Source organism: Ictalurus punctatus, chromosome 8, assembly GCF_001660625.3.
Source record: "Ictalurus punctatus breed USDA103 chromosome 8, Coco_2.0, whole genome shotgun sequence".
Classification (NCBI taxonomy): Eukaryota; Metazoa; Chordata; class Actinopteri; order Siluriformes; family Ictaluridae; genus Ictalurus; species Ictalurus punctatus.
In genome coordinates, this window is record NC_030423.2 from 5,149,260 (window position 1) to 5,167,382 (window position 18,123).

The window sequence follows — 18,123 nt, forward strand, 5'->3', positions numbered from 1 at the left end:
TCTTCGTTATGGTACCGTATGCAGTTCTGGGTGTTTTTATTTTATTTTTTTTTACAGACGCTTTAAGTGCAGTTAATTATTTATCATGCTGTACGTGCAAATAGATAACTGCTTGAAGTCGTGGGCGGGGTCAGAAACCGCGTACTTAAAGTCTATATAATAGCCGAGATACATGTATTTTTCCCCACTACAGGCCTATAGTAGGCAAGTATGCAGTTTGGGACGCAGCCGTACTCTCTTGTTTGCCATAAAATGTTGAGCACTGCTGTGTGTGATCATGTCCTGTCGCAAAATGCGGTGAAAACTCTCATACGTCGTTAATAATGTGATTAAGGTGTTTACATGTCTATAATACACGTCGATAATGCAACCAAAACAGGAATACTCCACATGTCTTAATTCGATTAGTGTTTACTTCGAGTATGGCCTTAATCAGGTTAAGGTAATTAAAAATGGCTGTTTACATGGCAGTTTCTTAATCACAGTATTGTCTTAATTGGGTAAATAGTGGATTATTGTTTTCCATCTAAACGCACTGATTGATGGAACAATGAAGTTTGAATTATACTAGCAAATTCCAAACGAAAATGTCAGGGCATCTGGGTCATGCAGGAAGACCCTAAGCACACGTTATTCTATCAAAGAATGGTTAAAGAAGAATAAAGTTAATGTTTTGGAAAGGCCAAGTCATAGTTCTAAACTTTATCCAATAGAAATGTTGTGGAAAGACCTGAAGCAAGCAGTTCATATGAGGAAACCAACCAATCCACCAGAGTTGAAGCTGTTCTGTACTAAGGAATGGGTTAAAATTCCTCCAAACCAATGTCCAGGACTGGTCAACAGTTATGTTTAGTTGCAGGTATTGCTGCACAAGGGGTTCTCACCAGATACTGAAAGCAAAGGTTCACATACTTTTGCCACTCACATATATGTAATATTGGGATAATTATCCTTAATAAATAAACAGAGAATTATAATATTTTTCTCTCATTTCTTTAATTTGGTTCTCTTTATCTACTTTTAAATCTGATGAGGCTTTAGGTCATATTTATATAGAAAATTATATTCTCTAAATTTTCAAGCATCACTGTATGTATGACCCTCAAAAGTATAGGGTGCAACATCTCCACTATTATGGTTTTTAAAGGGTGTAAGGAATAATGAAAATATATTTCCTTTTTCAGAATCCTCTCTGGATTTTTTTATTTATTTGAAATTAGTTATTTTTGGGCCAAGTCATTAAAGTGCATAAACATCCACTGACTGGCTAGAAGTCTGAATCAGAGAGGAAAAGGTTTTGCACCTAGAAACCATATGGGAACTGAGAGTACTCCAGTGATGCTGAATTATTTCAGTGTCCATTATTATTGCTAGATGTCCACAGATCATTACTTTGGTCTAATAGCCTCTGAAATTAATTCTAAATATGAGCCCAATATGAGACTATAACTGCTACACAGAATTGTCTATATCAGACGTCTTCAATCATTTTCCCCATAAGGCCCACTTCACAGTTTGAATACCTCTGGTCTATATCATAGTAAGAGGTGGATGAGGATTTATTGTGGGATTTGGTACTCACGCATTATATGAAATCCCGATTAAACAGATATGTGCCTGTACGTCATTTACTTTTTATCTTGTCCATTAATGTCAAACCATACCCAGAGTGAAAATACAAACAGATAAAATTGTAATATAGTGTTACTGGAAAGCATTGTGGGTGGATGAATGAAACCCTGCCAATGAGGCAAAACTCCTCCTACTCACTCACTTTTTGCTTTCAGCCTACTTCGAATAATGGGTAAAAAAAAAAAAAAAAAGTCTCATATGAAGATATGGGGTGGGGGGTGGGGGTAAGAAAAATGAACAAAAGAAAAAGTGTGTGTGTGTGTGTGTGTGTGTGTGTGTGTGTGTGTGTGTGTGTGTGAGATATGGTGGCAGTTGAAAGTTAGAATGACTTATTTAAAAATTGGCAAACAAATCTCAAACATTAAGCATGATTGTGGTCACAAATAGGGTCAGGCGGTGTACAAGCAGAGAATCAAACACCAGAAAAACAAAAACCACATCAAAAACCAGAATAACACACAGGATATAAAGTTTGGTAACGTCTGGCAAGAACACACTGAATGGATATTTTGTGTGGAACAATGAAACTCATGAACTTAAATACACAGACTAATCAAAGGAAGGAGTGAAAACAGATGAGAGTAATCATGACACATTAGGACCACAACCAAGACATAAACCAAAACAAAATGCACATGGCCATATAAACAAACACACAAAAAAGCACTGACAGCTGCAGCACACAATGAGATGCACAGCACGCGCTGAGAAGGGGACAGAGTGCCAGACAGGAGTCCATGAATATGTCTGCCAGCACCTACACTCCAGTAAGTCGTTCCATATTAATTTTCCTTTGTGATTGCACTGCAGCTCGAGCAGCATGCTGAGAGAGCTAATTAGCAGAGCCCACCTCAGTGTGCCCAACCCAGCAATATTCCTGTAATAAACCCTGCAACCAAGCTCCTCTTCCCTCTAGTCCCCCCCCCCGCACATGCACAGAAAGACACACACACACACACACACAGTTCATAAATACTGCTCCCTCAGACATATATGCCACACTTTCACAGCCTCACTCACACTTTCATTAGATGAGGATCAATCATCTGCTCACTCTGGGTAATCAAAATTTAATTTCATGCATTTCAAATTTTAATCTGTTTATTGTTATACCCCAAACTGTCATTATTGCATGCTAAGTCTCTGCTGTGTAGTTTTCATCTGCTACATAATGGACAAGAATCCTTGTTTTCATGACATGGATGTGGTGCCTAAACACTGTATAATTATGAATCCAGACAGAAAATCTTTACTTCTTCCTCTCTCATTTAGACTAGCAAGCTTAGCATCATGACTGACTCATCTGCATACATATAGCAGTAATTTGCCTTATATTAGAAGACACTTACCCATGTGCTAAGTGTGTAATTTTGCTTAAATTTTGTATGTGTATATTATTACATGTATGTATGTCTTTCTGAAACTGCTGATTTGCATTTAATTATGCCCACAATACTCTATAAAAGGTCAAGCACACAAAGGGACCACGAAATGACAGTGGGGGAAAAAAAAGGCAGAAAGTGACTCACTCCTATGCCAATAAAAAATATGTAGCAGTGTGCCAGCACCTGAAAAGGTCAAAATCTAGAGACAAATTGCAGAAAATGTAAATTAGGTGTGAATTAAGTGAGGTGAAAAGAAAATGGTGAAATGAAAATGGAGAAGAAAAAAACATCTACACCCATCTGTACCCAGGTTATCATGCACACCAAACTTGTCACACAGGGTTTTAAATTGTTAAGTGTCTTGACTGATGTGCTGGATCTGAAGTGTTGCACAGTATTAAAAAAGAGTGTTGTGGCAAAAGGAAAAGATTTATTAGCCAACTTTCATCCTCCAAAATAAAATCATACTGGTCTTTAAACATTCTTTCCCTCATAAGCAAGACTTGTACACAAATAAATATGTTCATAATCAGCTTGATAAATGCACATTGTCCCTTATCTTATACCCTTTGTCCCAAACCGAGACAATGCTCAATCTGTCTAAGCAGAACGAGAGAAAACTATTGCAGCATAGGGAAAAATATAAGAATAGAGAGGACCTCCATGTTTATTTACTGTAAATGGGATTTTACTGCATAAGTAGTGTGCTTACAGATGATTAGCTATTAGTTTTAAAGATCAATGGGCAAAAGTTCAATGTGATTGAAAAACCAAGAAAAAAGAGTAGAGAATAATGTTTACTCTTATACAGTATAACAAGCTCCAGGCTAGCGCCCTCTCTCCTTTTATGTTTTAAATACTATGATTATGATCTAAATACTGAACAAGTCTCAACAGAGACTGAAGCAGCATGCACTGATTTTCCATTTACAATGGATCCAGCTCATCTTGAGAGATTAACAGAGCACAATCTATTAGCATCATTAACATCATCTCAATAAGCTCCACCTATAATCTTGTTAAGAATTGAATGATCTAATTTGCCTAAGATACAATTTCCATTAATTTTCCAACTGAGGCTCATCCATGTCAGCCCCTCAGGATTTTCTTGGTCTGTATATTTGAACTCTGCACTTGCATGGCATCATGTTCCTCATTGATATTATTATTCTGATGTTTCGTATGTTTTAAAAATTTTCCAGTATAAGGACATCATTAAGCAAATGTGTGAAATCGGATTTCTTCAGTGTGGTACCTTCCATACCCAGGGATTGAGGAAAATGCGACGTCATGGAGCCATCATCAAAACCTAGCCGGCATCCACCAGATGCAACATCAGGCCCTCCTTGAGCTAAGCTCAGATCAGGACTGCACTTCCAGGCCCTTCTCCAAGCCCAGATAGAGGATCGGCAGGTGCTACACAGCCTGGTCCAGCCGACAGGTACTCCAACAGTGGCCATGGCCCACATCACACTCCACAAGATGGGACTGCAGGATGACCCGGAGCTTTTCAAGCATGCTGCGGCCATGTGGGGATGGCCAGAATCATAGTGGGCGGTCCGCATGCTGCTTCTACTGTTGGTGGAAGCCCAACTTGTGGCCCAACAGCTTCTGGTCAAAAGTTTGCTGGAGTACCTGGACATGAAGTTGGCCATATTGCAACGGTTTGGCCACAACCAAAAACAGCACCATCAGTGGTACCGCTTGCTGAGGCTCAGTGAGCTCCGGCTGGGTCGTACAATAGTGCAACATGGTTGGGGATGTATGCAGCATTGGAGAGGGGGGCATTGCCTGGGCCTTTGATGTCAGCTCCACATCAGCAACACTGGATGTGACTTATGACGATCCTCTCGAAGCACTTCATCACTATTGGAGACTAGTAGGGTCACTAATGGAGATACATATATACAGTATCTCACAAAAGTGAGTATGCCCCTCACATTTTTGTAAATATTTGATTATATCTTTTAATGTGACAACACTGAAGAAATGACACTTTGCTACAGTGTAAAGTACTGAGTGTACAGTTTGTATAACAGTGTAAATTTGCTGTCCCCTCAAAATAACTCAACACACAGCCATTAATGTCTAAACCGCTGCCAACAAAAGTAAGTACACCCCTAAGTGAAAATGTCCAAAGTGGGCCCAAAGTGTCAATATTTTGTGTGGCCACCATTATTATCCAGCACTGCCTTAACCCTCTTGGGCATGGAGTTCACCAGAGCTTCACAGGTTGCCACTGGAGTCCTCTTCCACATGACGACATCACGGAGCTGGTGGATGTTAGAGACCTTGTGCTCCTCCACCTTCTGTTTGAGGATGCCTCACAGATTCTCAATAGGGTTTAAGTCTGGAGACATGCTTGGCCAGTCCATCACCTTCACCCTCAGCTTCTTTAGCAAGGCAGTGGTCATCTTGGAGGTGTGTTTCGGGTTGTATGCAGGAATACTGCATACTGATCATGCTCTGCTTCAGTATGTCACAGTACATGTTGGCATTCATGGTTCCCTCAATGAACTGTAGCTCCCCAGTGCCGGCAGCACTCATGCAGCCCCAGACCATGACACTCCCACCACCATGCTTGACTGTAGGCAAGACACACTTGTCTTTGTACTCCTCACCTGGTTGCTGCCACACACACTTGACACCATCTGAACCAAATAAGTTCATCTTGGTCTCATCAGACCACAGGACATGGTTCCAGTAACCATTTCCTTAGTCTGCTTGTCTTCAGCAAACTGTTTGCGGACTTTCTTGTGCATCATCTTTAGAAGAGGCTTCCTTCTGGGACGACAGCCATGCAGACCAATTAGATGCAGTGTGCGGCGTATGGTCTGAGCACTGACAGGCTGACCCCCCACTCCTTCAATCTCTGCAGCAATGCTGGCAGCATTCATACGTCTATTTCCCAAAGACAACCTCTGGATATGATGTTGAGCACGTGCACTCAACTTCTTTGGTCGACCATTGCGAGGCCTGTTCTGACTGGAACCTGCCCTGTTAAACGGCTGTATGGTCTTGGCCACCATGCTGCAGCTCAGTGTCAGGGTCTTGGCAATCTTATTATAGCCTAGGCTATCTTTATGTAGAGCTTTTCAGATCCTCAGAGAGTTCTTTGCCATGAGGTGCCATGTTGAACTTCCAGTGACCAGTATGAGGGAGTGTGAGAGCGATGACACCAAATTTAACACACCTGCTCCCCATTCACACCTGAGACTTTGTAACACTAACAAGTCACATGACACCGGGGAGGGAAAATGGCTAATTGGGCCCAATTTGGACATTTTCACTTAGGGGTGTACTGACTTTTGTTGCCAGTGGTTTAGACATTAATGGCTGTGTGTTGAGTTATTTTGAGGGGACAGCGAATTTACACTGTTACACAAGCTGTACACTCACTACTTTACATTGTAGCAAAGTGTCATTTCTTCAGTGTTGTCACATGAAAAGATATAATCAAATATTTACAAAAATGTGAGGGTTGTACTCACTTTTGTGAAATACTCTCTCTCTCTCTCTCTCTCTCTCTCTCTCTCTCTCTATATATATATATATATATATATATATATATATATATATATATATATATAAAATGCCTTTGGGTCAGCTTATTCACTGCCACGTTTTCAGTTATCACTGTTATGCTGATGATTTTCAAATCTATACAGCTTACAGCTTGTAGCTCTGCTCCCACTCTCCAGACTGGTCCAGTATCAGCATGTGTCATTGAAATAAAACAATGGCTTAACTCCAGTTTTTTAAAACAAAACATGGACAAAGCTGAGATCATTATTATCAGAACACCAACACTTAAAATATTCTTTATGACCTTACTTACTGTGTTCTTACTGTGACATTGATAGCACTATCATTAAACCATGTAGTACTGTAAATCATCTTTGATCCCTCCATGACCTTTGAAGCTCATATAAACTCAGTTTCTAAAATTAGTTTCTTTCACCTGAGTCGCATTTCTCTCCTCTGTCCCTTCATTAACCTCATAGATGCTGAAACACTGGTTCATGCAATTATTTCCTCAGGGCTTGACTATTGCAATGCTCTCCTCATTGGTCTACCTGCTAATTCTATTGCTAGGTTGCAATATAGTCAAAACTCTGTGGCTAGACTTCTCACACATACCAAGCACTCAGCTCACATTACTCCAATCCTCTCTGAACAGCATTGGCTACTAGTTTCATTTCGCATTATGTATAAAATAATCCTGCTCACATTTAAATCACTTCACGGTTTGATACTTTTCTATCTTAGTGAACTGCTTCTCCCCTACCACCTAACCCGCTCTCTCAGGTCCTCTGGGCTTGGACTTCTCTCTGTCCCTAGATTTCGTCTCTCAACCATGGGTGGCAGGTCTTTCAGTGTTGTAGCACCTAAAATCTGGAGTTCTCTCCCTCTGACTCTTCGCAGCATCACATCCATCTCTGAGTTCAAATCACAATTAAAAACGTATCTGTTTTCTCAGTGTTATCTGTCCTAATCTGTTATAATGCATTTCTCAGTGACTGTACTGTGTATTTCTTTTCTGTGTTTGGTAACTCATTGTTTTTCACATTGTGTGTTTGTCCATGATTGTATGATTGTTCATTGTTTATGTGTCATTGTATTGCTCTGGAAAAGCGCTATATTAATTAAACATTATTATTATTATTATTACTATTGTTAACTAATAATAATAGTGTGTGTGTGTGTGTGTGTGTCTATATATATATATATATATATATATATATATATATATATATATATATATATGTGTGTGTGTATATATATATATATTGTAGGGAGTTAGCTAGGGGGAAGGGCAGAGCACAGACCCACAAGAGACAGGTTGCAGTTATAAAGGGTGTTTTATTTTAGCTTAGTGCGAGTGTGTGTGAGTGCGTGGGGTGTGTGGCTGTCGCGTGACCTTCTTGAGGGCGTGTCGGGGTTCCCGAGGCGAGGGCGTGGGTCTCCCGTCCCGTCATCCACCGGTGCGTGCGTTTTCACCGCCCGGTGGCCTCGTCCATGCTCACACCTTCGGGGAGAAGAGGGGAGAGAGAGAGAGAGAGAGAGAGAGAGAGAGAGAGAGAGAGAGAGAGAGAGAGAGAGAGAGAGATAGATAGATAGATAGATAGATAGATAGATTAGTGGTCTGCGTGAGTCAATATTACCGGTGTGCTCCGCGCTGGCGCGTCTGTAGGCTGCTGAAGAGCACGCACGGATTCTGTTCCTTCACCGTCGGTCTTCCTCCTCCCGTATGGCTGGAAGCGCGCCCTTTTATCCTCCTCCTCTGTCGCCTGATTGGTGGACTTTTCCTGCCTGACTCCCCAACCGCCGGCCGGCGTAGTGTCAGTGGTCCCGCCCCGCCGTGCCGGTCCTTCCGGCTGCTGGTGTGTTTGGCACGAGGCTGTCCGCTTCGTGCCGGTGCGGCAGTTGGGGAAGGAGCGCCTTTCTTCTCCTACGCGCCAGCTGTCGGTCCGTCACGAAAGTACCCCCCCTCAGCTCCGAGCCTACTGCCGCTCGGTGGTGGGCCCAGAGTGCGTCTCGTCGAGAGAGCCCATCTGCGTTGCCATGCTGGGCCCACGCCCGGTGCTTAACCTGGAACGAGAAATCTTGCAAGGCGAGAAACCAGCGTGTTACCCGGGCGTTTGTGTCCTTGGCTTTGGCCATCCACTGCAGGGGGGCGTGGTCAGTTACGAGGACGAAGTGCTGGCCAGCCAGGTAGTACCGCAGCTCCTCGATGGCCCACTTTATCGCCAGGGCCTCTCGCTCGACGGCTGCGTATTTCTTCTCTGCAGGGGATAACTTCCGGCTGATGTAGAGGACCGGATGTTCTTTGATCGTCATAAGTCACATCCAGTGTTGCTGATGTGGAGCTGACATCAAAGATTTGCGAGAGGACAGTGCCAAGCCCGGTCTCGGACGCATCAGTGTGCACGGTGAATGGGAGGTCGAAGTCCGGATTACGCAGTACCGGCGCGCTGGTGAGGGCCCCTTTCAGGGCCTGGAAGGCCCTCTCTGCGTCGGCTGACCACCTGACCCGGTCTGGCTGGCCCTTCTTGGTGAGATCTGAGAGGGGGGAAGCTACAGCTGAGAAGTTAGGCACAAACCTCCGGTAGTACCCCGCCAACCCCAAGAAGGCCCGTACCTGTTTCTTTGAAGTGGGACGAGGGTAGTCCTTTACGGCCTCGATTTTCTTCGCCTGTGGTTTTAGCATCCCCCGGCCGATGCGGTACCCCAGGTACTGGGCCTCAGTCAGCCCTAGATGGCACTTCTTGGGGTTGGCCATCAGGCCGGCCTCCCGGAGCGCCTTCAGGACCTCCCTAAGATGGAACAGGTGGTCGGCCCATGTGGAGGAGTGGATGACTACGTCGTCCAGGTAGGCAGCGGCAAACGTGCGGTGGGGCCGCAGGAGGATGTCCATCAACCGCTGGAACGTGGCGGGTGCCCCGTGTAGCCCAAAGGGGAGAACCCGGTACTGCCAGTGGCCGGTGGCCGTGCTGAAGGCCGTCTTGGGTCTGGCCTGCGGCACCAGCGCAACTTGCCAGTAGCCCTTGGTCTGGTCCAAGGTGGAAATGAACCGGGCCCTCCCCTGCCTTTCGACGAGATCGTCCACTCTGGGGAGGGGGTAGCTGTTGAACTCGGACACCTGGTTCAGTCTCCGGAAGTCGTTGCACAGCCGCATGCTCCCGTCTGGCTTTGGCACGACGACGATGGGGCTGGACCAGGGGCTGCTGGACTCCTCTATGACGTGGTCCCGTAGCATCCGACTGATTTCCTCCTCAATGGCTTTGCGTCGGGCCTCTGGGACACGGTAGGGCCGTTGTCTCACCACTACACCGGGGGGAGTTTTGATCTCGTGCTGGACCAGCTGGGTCATCCCCGGGGAGGCCGAGAACACATCCGAGAACTGGTCGATCAGCTCAGTGAGCTCCTGTCTCTGGGCGGGGGTGAGGTCCTCCCCTAACCCGACCAAGGTACGCTTGCCATGGTCCGAGTCCCGGGTTGCGTACGCCGACACTACTGGGGCCGGTTCTATCCACTTCTTCAGGAGGTTCACGTTGTAGAGCTTCTCCTCTGCACGCTTACCGGGCTGTTGCAGGCGGTAGTTGACCGGGCCCCGGCGCTCGAGGACTGTATATGGGCCTTGCCACCGGGCCAGGAACTTACAGGCGCTGCTGGGCACTAACAGGAGGACCCGGTCCCCCGGCTGGAATTCTCGGGGCTGTGCTGGGCGGTTGTACACTTTTCTTTGCTCCTCCTGCACAGCGTGCATGTGCTCCCGGACTATGGGAGCTACCCGGTCGATCCTCGCTTGCATCTCCTGCACGTATTCGACGAGCGAGCGGAAGGGGGACGGTTGCTCCTTCCAAGCTTCACGTGCCACTTACAACAGTCCCCGTGGGTGCTGGCCGAACAGGAGCTCAAAGGGGGTGAAGCCCGCGGACGCCTGGGGGCACTCTCGGACGGCGAAAAGCACGTAGGGAAGGAGGAGGTCCCAGTTCCTCCCCTCCTCGTCCACCACCCGACGCAGCATCCGTTTGAGAGTCTGGTTAAATCTCTCAACTAGCCCGTCGGTTTGGGGGTGGAAGACCGACGTCTTGAGGTGCTTCACCTGCAACAATCGACACAAGTTGGCCATTAATTTAGATACAAAAGGCGTACCTTGGTCGGTCAACACGTCCTTTGGAATCCCCACCCGACTGAACAGGAGTACCAGCTCCCTGGTGATGTTCTGGGAGGTGGCCTTGCACAGTGGCACCGCCTCGGGGTACCGAGTGGCGTAGTCCACAATGACTAGGATGTACTCGTGGCCCTGGGCAGACTTGGGTAGGGGGCCCACGAGGTCCATGCCCACACGCTCGAAGGGGACGCTGATGATGGGTAGCGGGATAAGGGGAGCGGGGGGGGGGCCGCCGTGGAGCCTTGTGCTGGCACTGCGGGCATTGCTGGCAGAAGGCCCGGACATCCGCATCCATCCCGGGCCACACAAAGCGATCCCTCAGCTTCTCCAGGGTCTTTCGTGGCCCCAGGTGGCTGCCGAGTGGATGTGTATGGGCCAGATGCATGACGGTGGGTGTCCTCGGTTTGGGGACCACCAGTAGGTCCACCTGCTCCCCGCGGCGGCAGACCCATTGGTAGAGGAGCCCGTTCCGGACGAGGAAGTACGAAGCGGGGAGTCTCAGGTCGGGACTCTGGTCGACCCCCTCTATCAGTCGCACCTGGGCCCAGCAGTGCTTCAGACGGTCGTCCTCCTTCTGCTCCCGTCCGAACTTCCCCTCCCGGTTCACCTGGGAAAAGACAGACCACAGAGGGTTAGTAGGTTGTGGGGTCTTACCTTCCGTGGAGGTCTCTCTGCTGTCCTGGGCCAGGTAGGCCTGCCGGGCCCGGCTCCTCTTTGTGCGTCGCCGCGGTCTTGACGGCTCGGCTGTCGGTCCCATCGGGAATCCGGGCCAGTCCCTCCCAAGGAGCAGGGGTACCAGGAGCTTGGGGATCAGGCCCACCTGGAGGGGCCACACCCCGGTTTCGCCCCGGATCTGGACCTCAGCTGCGGGAACTTCCCGGGTGTCCCCATGGACGCAGGTTACGGTGAGGACTCCCCCCGGGCGACGTCCCTTGAGTAGGATGGCGGGCCGGGCGAGGGTCACCGTGCTCCCGGTGTCCAACAGGGCGGTTACCGGGTTCCCCTCGACCCACACCGTCAGGGACGGGACCTGCGGCGGCTGTTGTAGGTGGAGGGCGCAGCCCGGCAGCCATGGCTTCGAAAGCGGCCGGGCGGGTTCCCTCTCCGGCTCCGTAGGCATGGGCTCGTCCGGGGGGGTTCCAGGAACGGGCGACCTCTGGCGAGCCCTCCAGGCGTGGGGACCGGCTGGCGGTCGGGCCGGGGGCCAGGGGCACCGCGGGGTCGGTCGAGGGGCGGCTGCTCACCGTGGCCGAGCTCCAGGGTGGCCATGGTTCGTTCGAGGGCTGTCAGGAGCTCCTGGGGCGTGGTCGGGGCTTGTGCCCCCACTGCCTGGCGCTCTGTCCGGGGTAATGCCCTCAGAAAGCGGTCGACCACCACTTTTTCTGTCACCTCCGCGGCGGTATGCTGATCCGGCCGGAGCCATCTCTTGGTGATCCGGAGGAGGGTGTTCAGCTGGCCGCGTGGTCGGGCCCCCGGTTGGTAAGTCCAGCGATGGAAGTCTGTCACCGCCTGGTAGGGGGTTCGCCCACACCCTGCCAGGACCCCCTCCTTCATGGCGGCATAGTCGGCAGCCTCCTCTGGCTCGAGGGCGTAGTAGGCCGTCCGCGCCTCTCCCGTGAGCGCGAGGCCAGTCGTCGCGATCCCATCCTTCCCGGCGGGCAATACCCTCGAAGGTCTCAAAGTACGCCTCAAGATCTTCTTCGGGGCCGAGGTGGGGAAGCAGGTGGCGGATCTCGCGGCCCGGATTGGGGAGGGGCACGGTGGCTGCGGGGGTCTCCGTCCTCAGGTCAATCAGCGCCTGGGTGGCGACCTGAAGGCTCTCGGCGAGCTGCTGGGTCACTGCTTGCTGCAGGAAGCTGGCCTCCAGCAGGTGCTTCAATGTGGGATCCATGGTTGTCTTCGCCTTTTTTCCTCTCTCTTTTTTTCTCTCTCAGGGCCTCCCCCCCCCTTTTTATTTATTTATTTATTTTTTTTTTTTTTTTGTGCTTGTTGCAGGCGAGTCTATGCTCCTATGCCTGCATCCTCCACCAGTGTAGGGAGTTAGCTCGGGGGAAGGGCAGAGCACAGACCCACAAGAGACAGGTTGCAGTTATTAAGGGTGTTTTATTTTAGCTTAGTGCGAGTGTGTGTGAGTGCGCGGGGGGTATGGCTGTCGCGTGACCTTCTTGAGGGCGTGGGTCTCCCGTGCCGTCATCCACCGGTGCGTGCGTTTTCACCGCCCGGTGGTCTCGTCCGCGCTCACACCTTCGGGGAGAAGAGGGGAGAGAGAGAGAGAGAGAGATTAGTGGTCTGCGTGAGTCAATATTACCGGTGTGCTCCGCGCTGGCGCGTCTGTAGGCTGCTGAAGAGCACGCACGGATTCTGTTCCTTCACCGTCGGTCTTCCTCCTCCCATATGGCCGGAAGCGCGCCCTTTTATCCTCCTCCTCTGTCGCCTGATTGGTGGACTTTTCCCACCTGACTCCCCAATCGCTGGCCGGCGTAGTTTCAGCGGTCCCGCCCCTCCGTGCCGGTCCTTCCGGCTGCTGGTGTGTTTGGCACGAGGCTGTCCGCTTCGTGCCGGTGCGGCAGTTGGGGAAGGAGCGCCTTTCTTCTCCTGCACGCCGGCTGTCGGTCCGTCGCGACAATATATATATGTGTGTGTATGTATGTATGTATGTATGTGTATATATATATATATATATATATATATATATATATATATATATATATATATATATTTGTGTGTGTGTGTGTGTGTATATATATATATATATATATATATATATATATATATATATATATATATATATATATATATATAAAATATGTGTATTGTGTGTGTGCTCATAATCCTAAGCATACCACCTCGTCTTACAGTGGTGCTTCAAAGTTTGCGAACCCTTTAGAGTTCTATATATCTGCATAAATATGGCCAAAAACATCATCAGATTTTTACACAAATGCTCAACATAGACAAGAAGCACCTAGTAAAACAAATTAGAAAAATATTATACTTGATAAATTATTTATTGAGGAAAATAATCCAATATTACATATCTGTGAGTGGCAAAAGTATGTGAACCTCGAGGATTAGCAGTTAATTTGAATTAAAATCAGGTGCTATAATCTGAGATAAAGAGGAAGTTAATGTGAGCTGTATTAAGTTTGTCTCGGGCTATTACACTTTCACATACACCTCACTGTACATTAACTGGGCAGTTAACTATTGGAAAAAGTTAATTTTTTAGATTTCTTCTTTTGGTTGACAGTCTGGGCATGGTCTGTTATTATTATTATTATTATTATTATTATTATGATAATGATGATGATGATGATGATTATAATGATGATGATGATGGCTATTATTATTATTATTATTATTAGTAGTAGTAGTAGTAGTAGTATAATTAATTAATTAATTATTACCACTATGCCCTGAAATCAAAGAAAAACATAACTTTATTCAACTCCTGAACCAGATGCCCTGTGGAACTTTCTGGTAAACTTTCTATGTAATGTCACTGAGTAAGCAAACTAAATATGTTTTGGAACAATATGTCTTTCCTAAATCAAGAAACTGTTATTTAGAGTACAGTTGACAACAATAGCCATCTAATAATACTGTATTTTAACAGATTTGCTTCAGTTTTTGGTTTATTAAATTCCATAAAGATCAGACAAGTTCCCTGGTTGCAGAATCTACGATATAGCTGGAGTGTAAAAAGAGATCCTTTAAGCATCATTTCACTATAATGCCTCAATGATTTTCTGAGAAGATTATCTTTTAATAACATTAGAGAATGATAATTTAAGAAGGCAGAAAAACACACTAATGAACATACAAATTTTACATAATTTTTAAAATGAATTATTGTGTGGCAAGCCCAGCCGATATATGTAGCTCTCAAAAAATTTAATAATAATATTCTGTTTGTACAGCAGTATAATAGAAATATGATTTTATTTTGGAGCTCAGTAAGGTAGGTCTGAGCTTGGTCAACTTTGATCGTCATTGTTGAAATGTGCAATATAACGCAATATAACGCTCCATTGCTTTTAAATGCACACCAGCGGATCTCAAATATGGCAGCTAACTGGAAACAAGTGATATTGCAGATTTGGTGACATAAGTGACATACCAAATCTTTCTTTTAATTAATTTATTAATGTAGGACACTTTTACACACTGAAAATGTTCAGTGCATGGACTTTACTACTTTAAATGAATACTAACTGAAAATTATGCCATCTCTTAAATAAAAGAAGATGAAAGATTTATTTTGCTTATTTGCTGGTGTTTTTAAGCTTTTTTTTTTTTTGCTCATTTGCACTCACCCTACAAGAAAGTATATCATGAACACTTTACAATAAATAGATAAACGATTATGAATATAATAGATTATGACTATGAAAAGGGCAGTTTATCTTAGCCAATCCACCTACTTGGATTCTCTGGAGGTGGCATGTTTTAACAAGGTGGCAGGAAACCAGGGAACCCACAGGACATCCACATGAACACAGGGACAGAAACTTCCTTTCAAATTTCTCCTTCAGAGATCAAAATAGTACATCTATCTATCCATCCATCCATCCTTAAAACTAAACTCCACACAGTCAACCAAGCTCAGGATTGAATGCTACCCACTTTTCCATTGTGTGATATTTCTAAAAGTGCAAAATATAGTGTGTTGTATGCAAATAGATTAATTTAACGCTCACAATGTAATTTCACTGGGGATGGTGATTGCATGCACAGATTAGCATGATTTAAGACCATAGTTTAGACCATGTCCATTTCCATCAATTCAAAAATGAATGACCATTTACTGTGTTTTACTAATGAGAAGGTTTATCAAGATTGTGCCATAGTATCTCAAAATGACAAAGTTTCTTAAAATGATAATTGAACAGTATTGCATAATAGTATATTGTAATTTCTGATTAGACATATACAACATGTTTGCACCTCCAATAAATGCCACTAGCATTTTAAATAGAGCTTGTTAAAACATTTTTATTCAAACATACATTATTAGCAGTGTTCACATTGTATTTTGATCAGTTTTCATGCAATTATTTCTGTGTGGTGGTTTTCATTTGGATTTTTCTGTGATTTTCTTTGAGACATTACTGTTACTATCAAGTTCAAATGGCAAACACAATAAGGTAATTTATATATTGTTTCCAACTCCTTAAGTTATTTATTATATATCACAACACAGGGCTTATATGTTCATTTATTTAAAATTAATAGGCAGAGAAGAGAACAAGGTGGCCAAGATGTAGGTTGCTTAGCTTGTTTAGATTTGAATGATGTCCTTTCCTTTATTTTTTCCTTTACCTGAAGGCCTAGTCTGTAAAATTAAGTATTGATTATGTATTACATGTAGCATTAGTATCAATAACTAAAATTTTCATCTCCATCTGACTTTTTTTTATAGCTACGGGACACAAAGTCAACAGACCAGAATACAACACTGATGCATTTCTTGGCTGAGAAATGTGAGGAGATGTATCCACAGATCCTGAAGTTCCCTGATGAGCTGGAGCATGTGGAGAATGCCAGCAAAGGTAAAACACTTCTCATACTCACATAATTAATGGCATACACTGCTTTTACAATCACCAATGTACACATGTTCATAACTATATATAAAGATGCCTATTTTTTAAACCGTATTGTACCAGTTTGTCAAGAATCTTATTTGTGCTTTGTGCAAGGGCTTCTTGATTCATGGGAATGTCTTAATTCACCATATATTTTCAACACTTGCAGTATTGCAATGTAGCTGTTCTTTCACCTGGTAGTTTCAGTGCATCATTTTAGTGAACTTCTTTTGTTTTTTATGGACTGGTATCTGATTAATATGACAATTAGTATTAGAATGCTAAATGATTGCCTAATTAACTTGGCAGTTACGCTTGTGTTTTCTTTGTGTTGCAAAAATCCTATCTTGTAGTAATTTGCATAGTTTAATCTTTTGATATTTTTGCCTTTATTTCATATACTATGCATCACAATTTTTTGCAAGACTTCTAGGAAATCATTTGTCAGTAGCTGAGGGACCCTTTTAGCCATTTATTTTGATGAATATGTTTTACAGTATAACCCTAGAGATTAGGTCGAGGCATGACAAATGTAATTAGAACTCTTAACATTAGAACTATTAACACAACTTCTTAATGATCAAATAGCACTTTTAATCTTAAGTTATGCATGAAGTGCTCCAATGTTGAATAGTGCATATATCTTTTCTGTAAGATTTGTATTACATCATTTTTTATTCAATAAGAGAACTTGAATGAACCACATGAGAACCTATATTTCAGTATAAGTGAAATGAAAGGTTAATAATCCAAATGAGAAGGTTACAGAATGTCTTAAACATAGTTCAGTACACATAGTGTACTTAAACAAAGCACATACAGTGCCTTGCAAAAGTATTCAACCCCCTTGGCATTTTTCCTATTTTTTTTGCATTACAGCCTGTAAATTAACGGGATTTTCATTTGGATTTCATGTAATGGACATACACAAATTGGTGAAGTGAAATGGGGATAAATAACTTGCTTTTAAAAGTTCTAAAAAACAAACAAACAAACAAACAAAAAAAACGAAAAGTGGTGCATGCATATGCATTCACCCGCTTTGCTATGAAGCCCCTAAATATGATCTGGTGCAGTGAGTTACCTTCAGAAGTCACATAATTAGTTCACTAAAGTCCATCTGTGTGCAATCTAAGTGTCACATGATCTCAGTATATATACAGCTGTTCTGAAACCCCCTAGAGTCTGCAACACCACCAGCAAGCGGCACCATGAAGACCAATGAGCTCTCCAAATAGGTCAGGGTGAAAGTTGTGAAGTACAGATCAGGGCTGGTTTATAAAAAATATCTGAAACTTTGAACATCCCACAGAGCAACATTAAATCCATTATTAAAAAAACAGAAAGACTATGGCACCACAAAAGAGCTGCCAAGAGAGGGCCACCCACCAAAACTCACAGACCAGGCAAGGAGGGCATTAATTAGTGCGGCAACAAAGAGATCAAAGATAACCCTGAAGGAGCTGCAAAGCTACACAGAGGAAACTGGAGGATCTGTCCATAGGACCACTTTAAGCCGTACACTCCACAGAGCTGGGCTTTATGGAAGAGTGGCCAGAAAAAAATACATTGCTTAAAGAAAAAAAAATAAGCAAACACGTTTTCTATTTCCCAAAATGCATGTGGGAGACTCCCCAAACATATGGAAGAAAGTACTCTGGTCAGATGAGACTAAAATTGAGCTTTTTGGCCATCAAGGAAAATGCTATGTCTGGCGCAAATGCAACACCTCTAATCACCCCGAGAACACCATCCCCACAGTGAAGCATGGTGGTGGCAGCATCATGCTGTGGGGATGTTTCTCATTGGCAGGTGCTGGGAAACTAGTCAAAATTGATGG

At 44.8% G+C, this 18,123-nt stretch overlaps 1 protein-coding gene across 7 annotated transcripts in view; it reads left to right on the forward strand.

The window, feature by feature from the left end:
* diaph2 (diaphanous-related formin 2) overlaps window positions 1–18,123 on the forward strand; it is a 388,403-nt gene that overhangs the window by 206,782 nt on the left and 163,498 nt on the right. For all 7 annotated transcript variants that reach the window (XM_053682091.1, XM_047157080.2, XM_047157081.2 and 4 more), the window contains one exon: window positions 16,118–16,247. In XM_053682091.1, coding sequence (XP_053538066.1) covers window positions 16,118–16,247 — 130 coding nt within the window. The remainder of the gene's footprint in view (window positions 1–16,117; window positions 16,248–18,123) is intronic.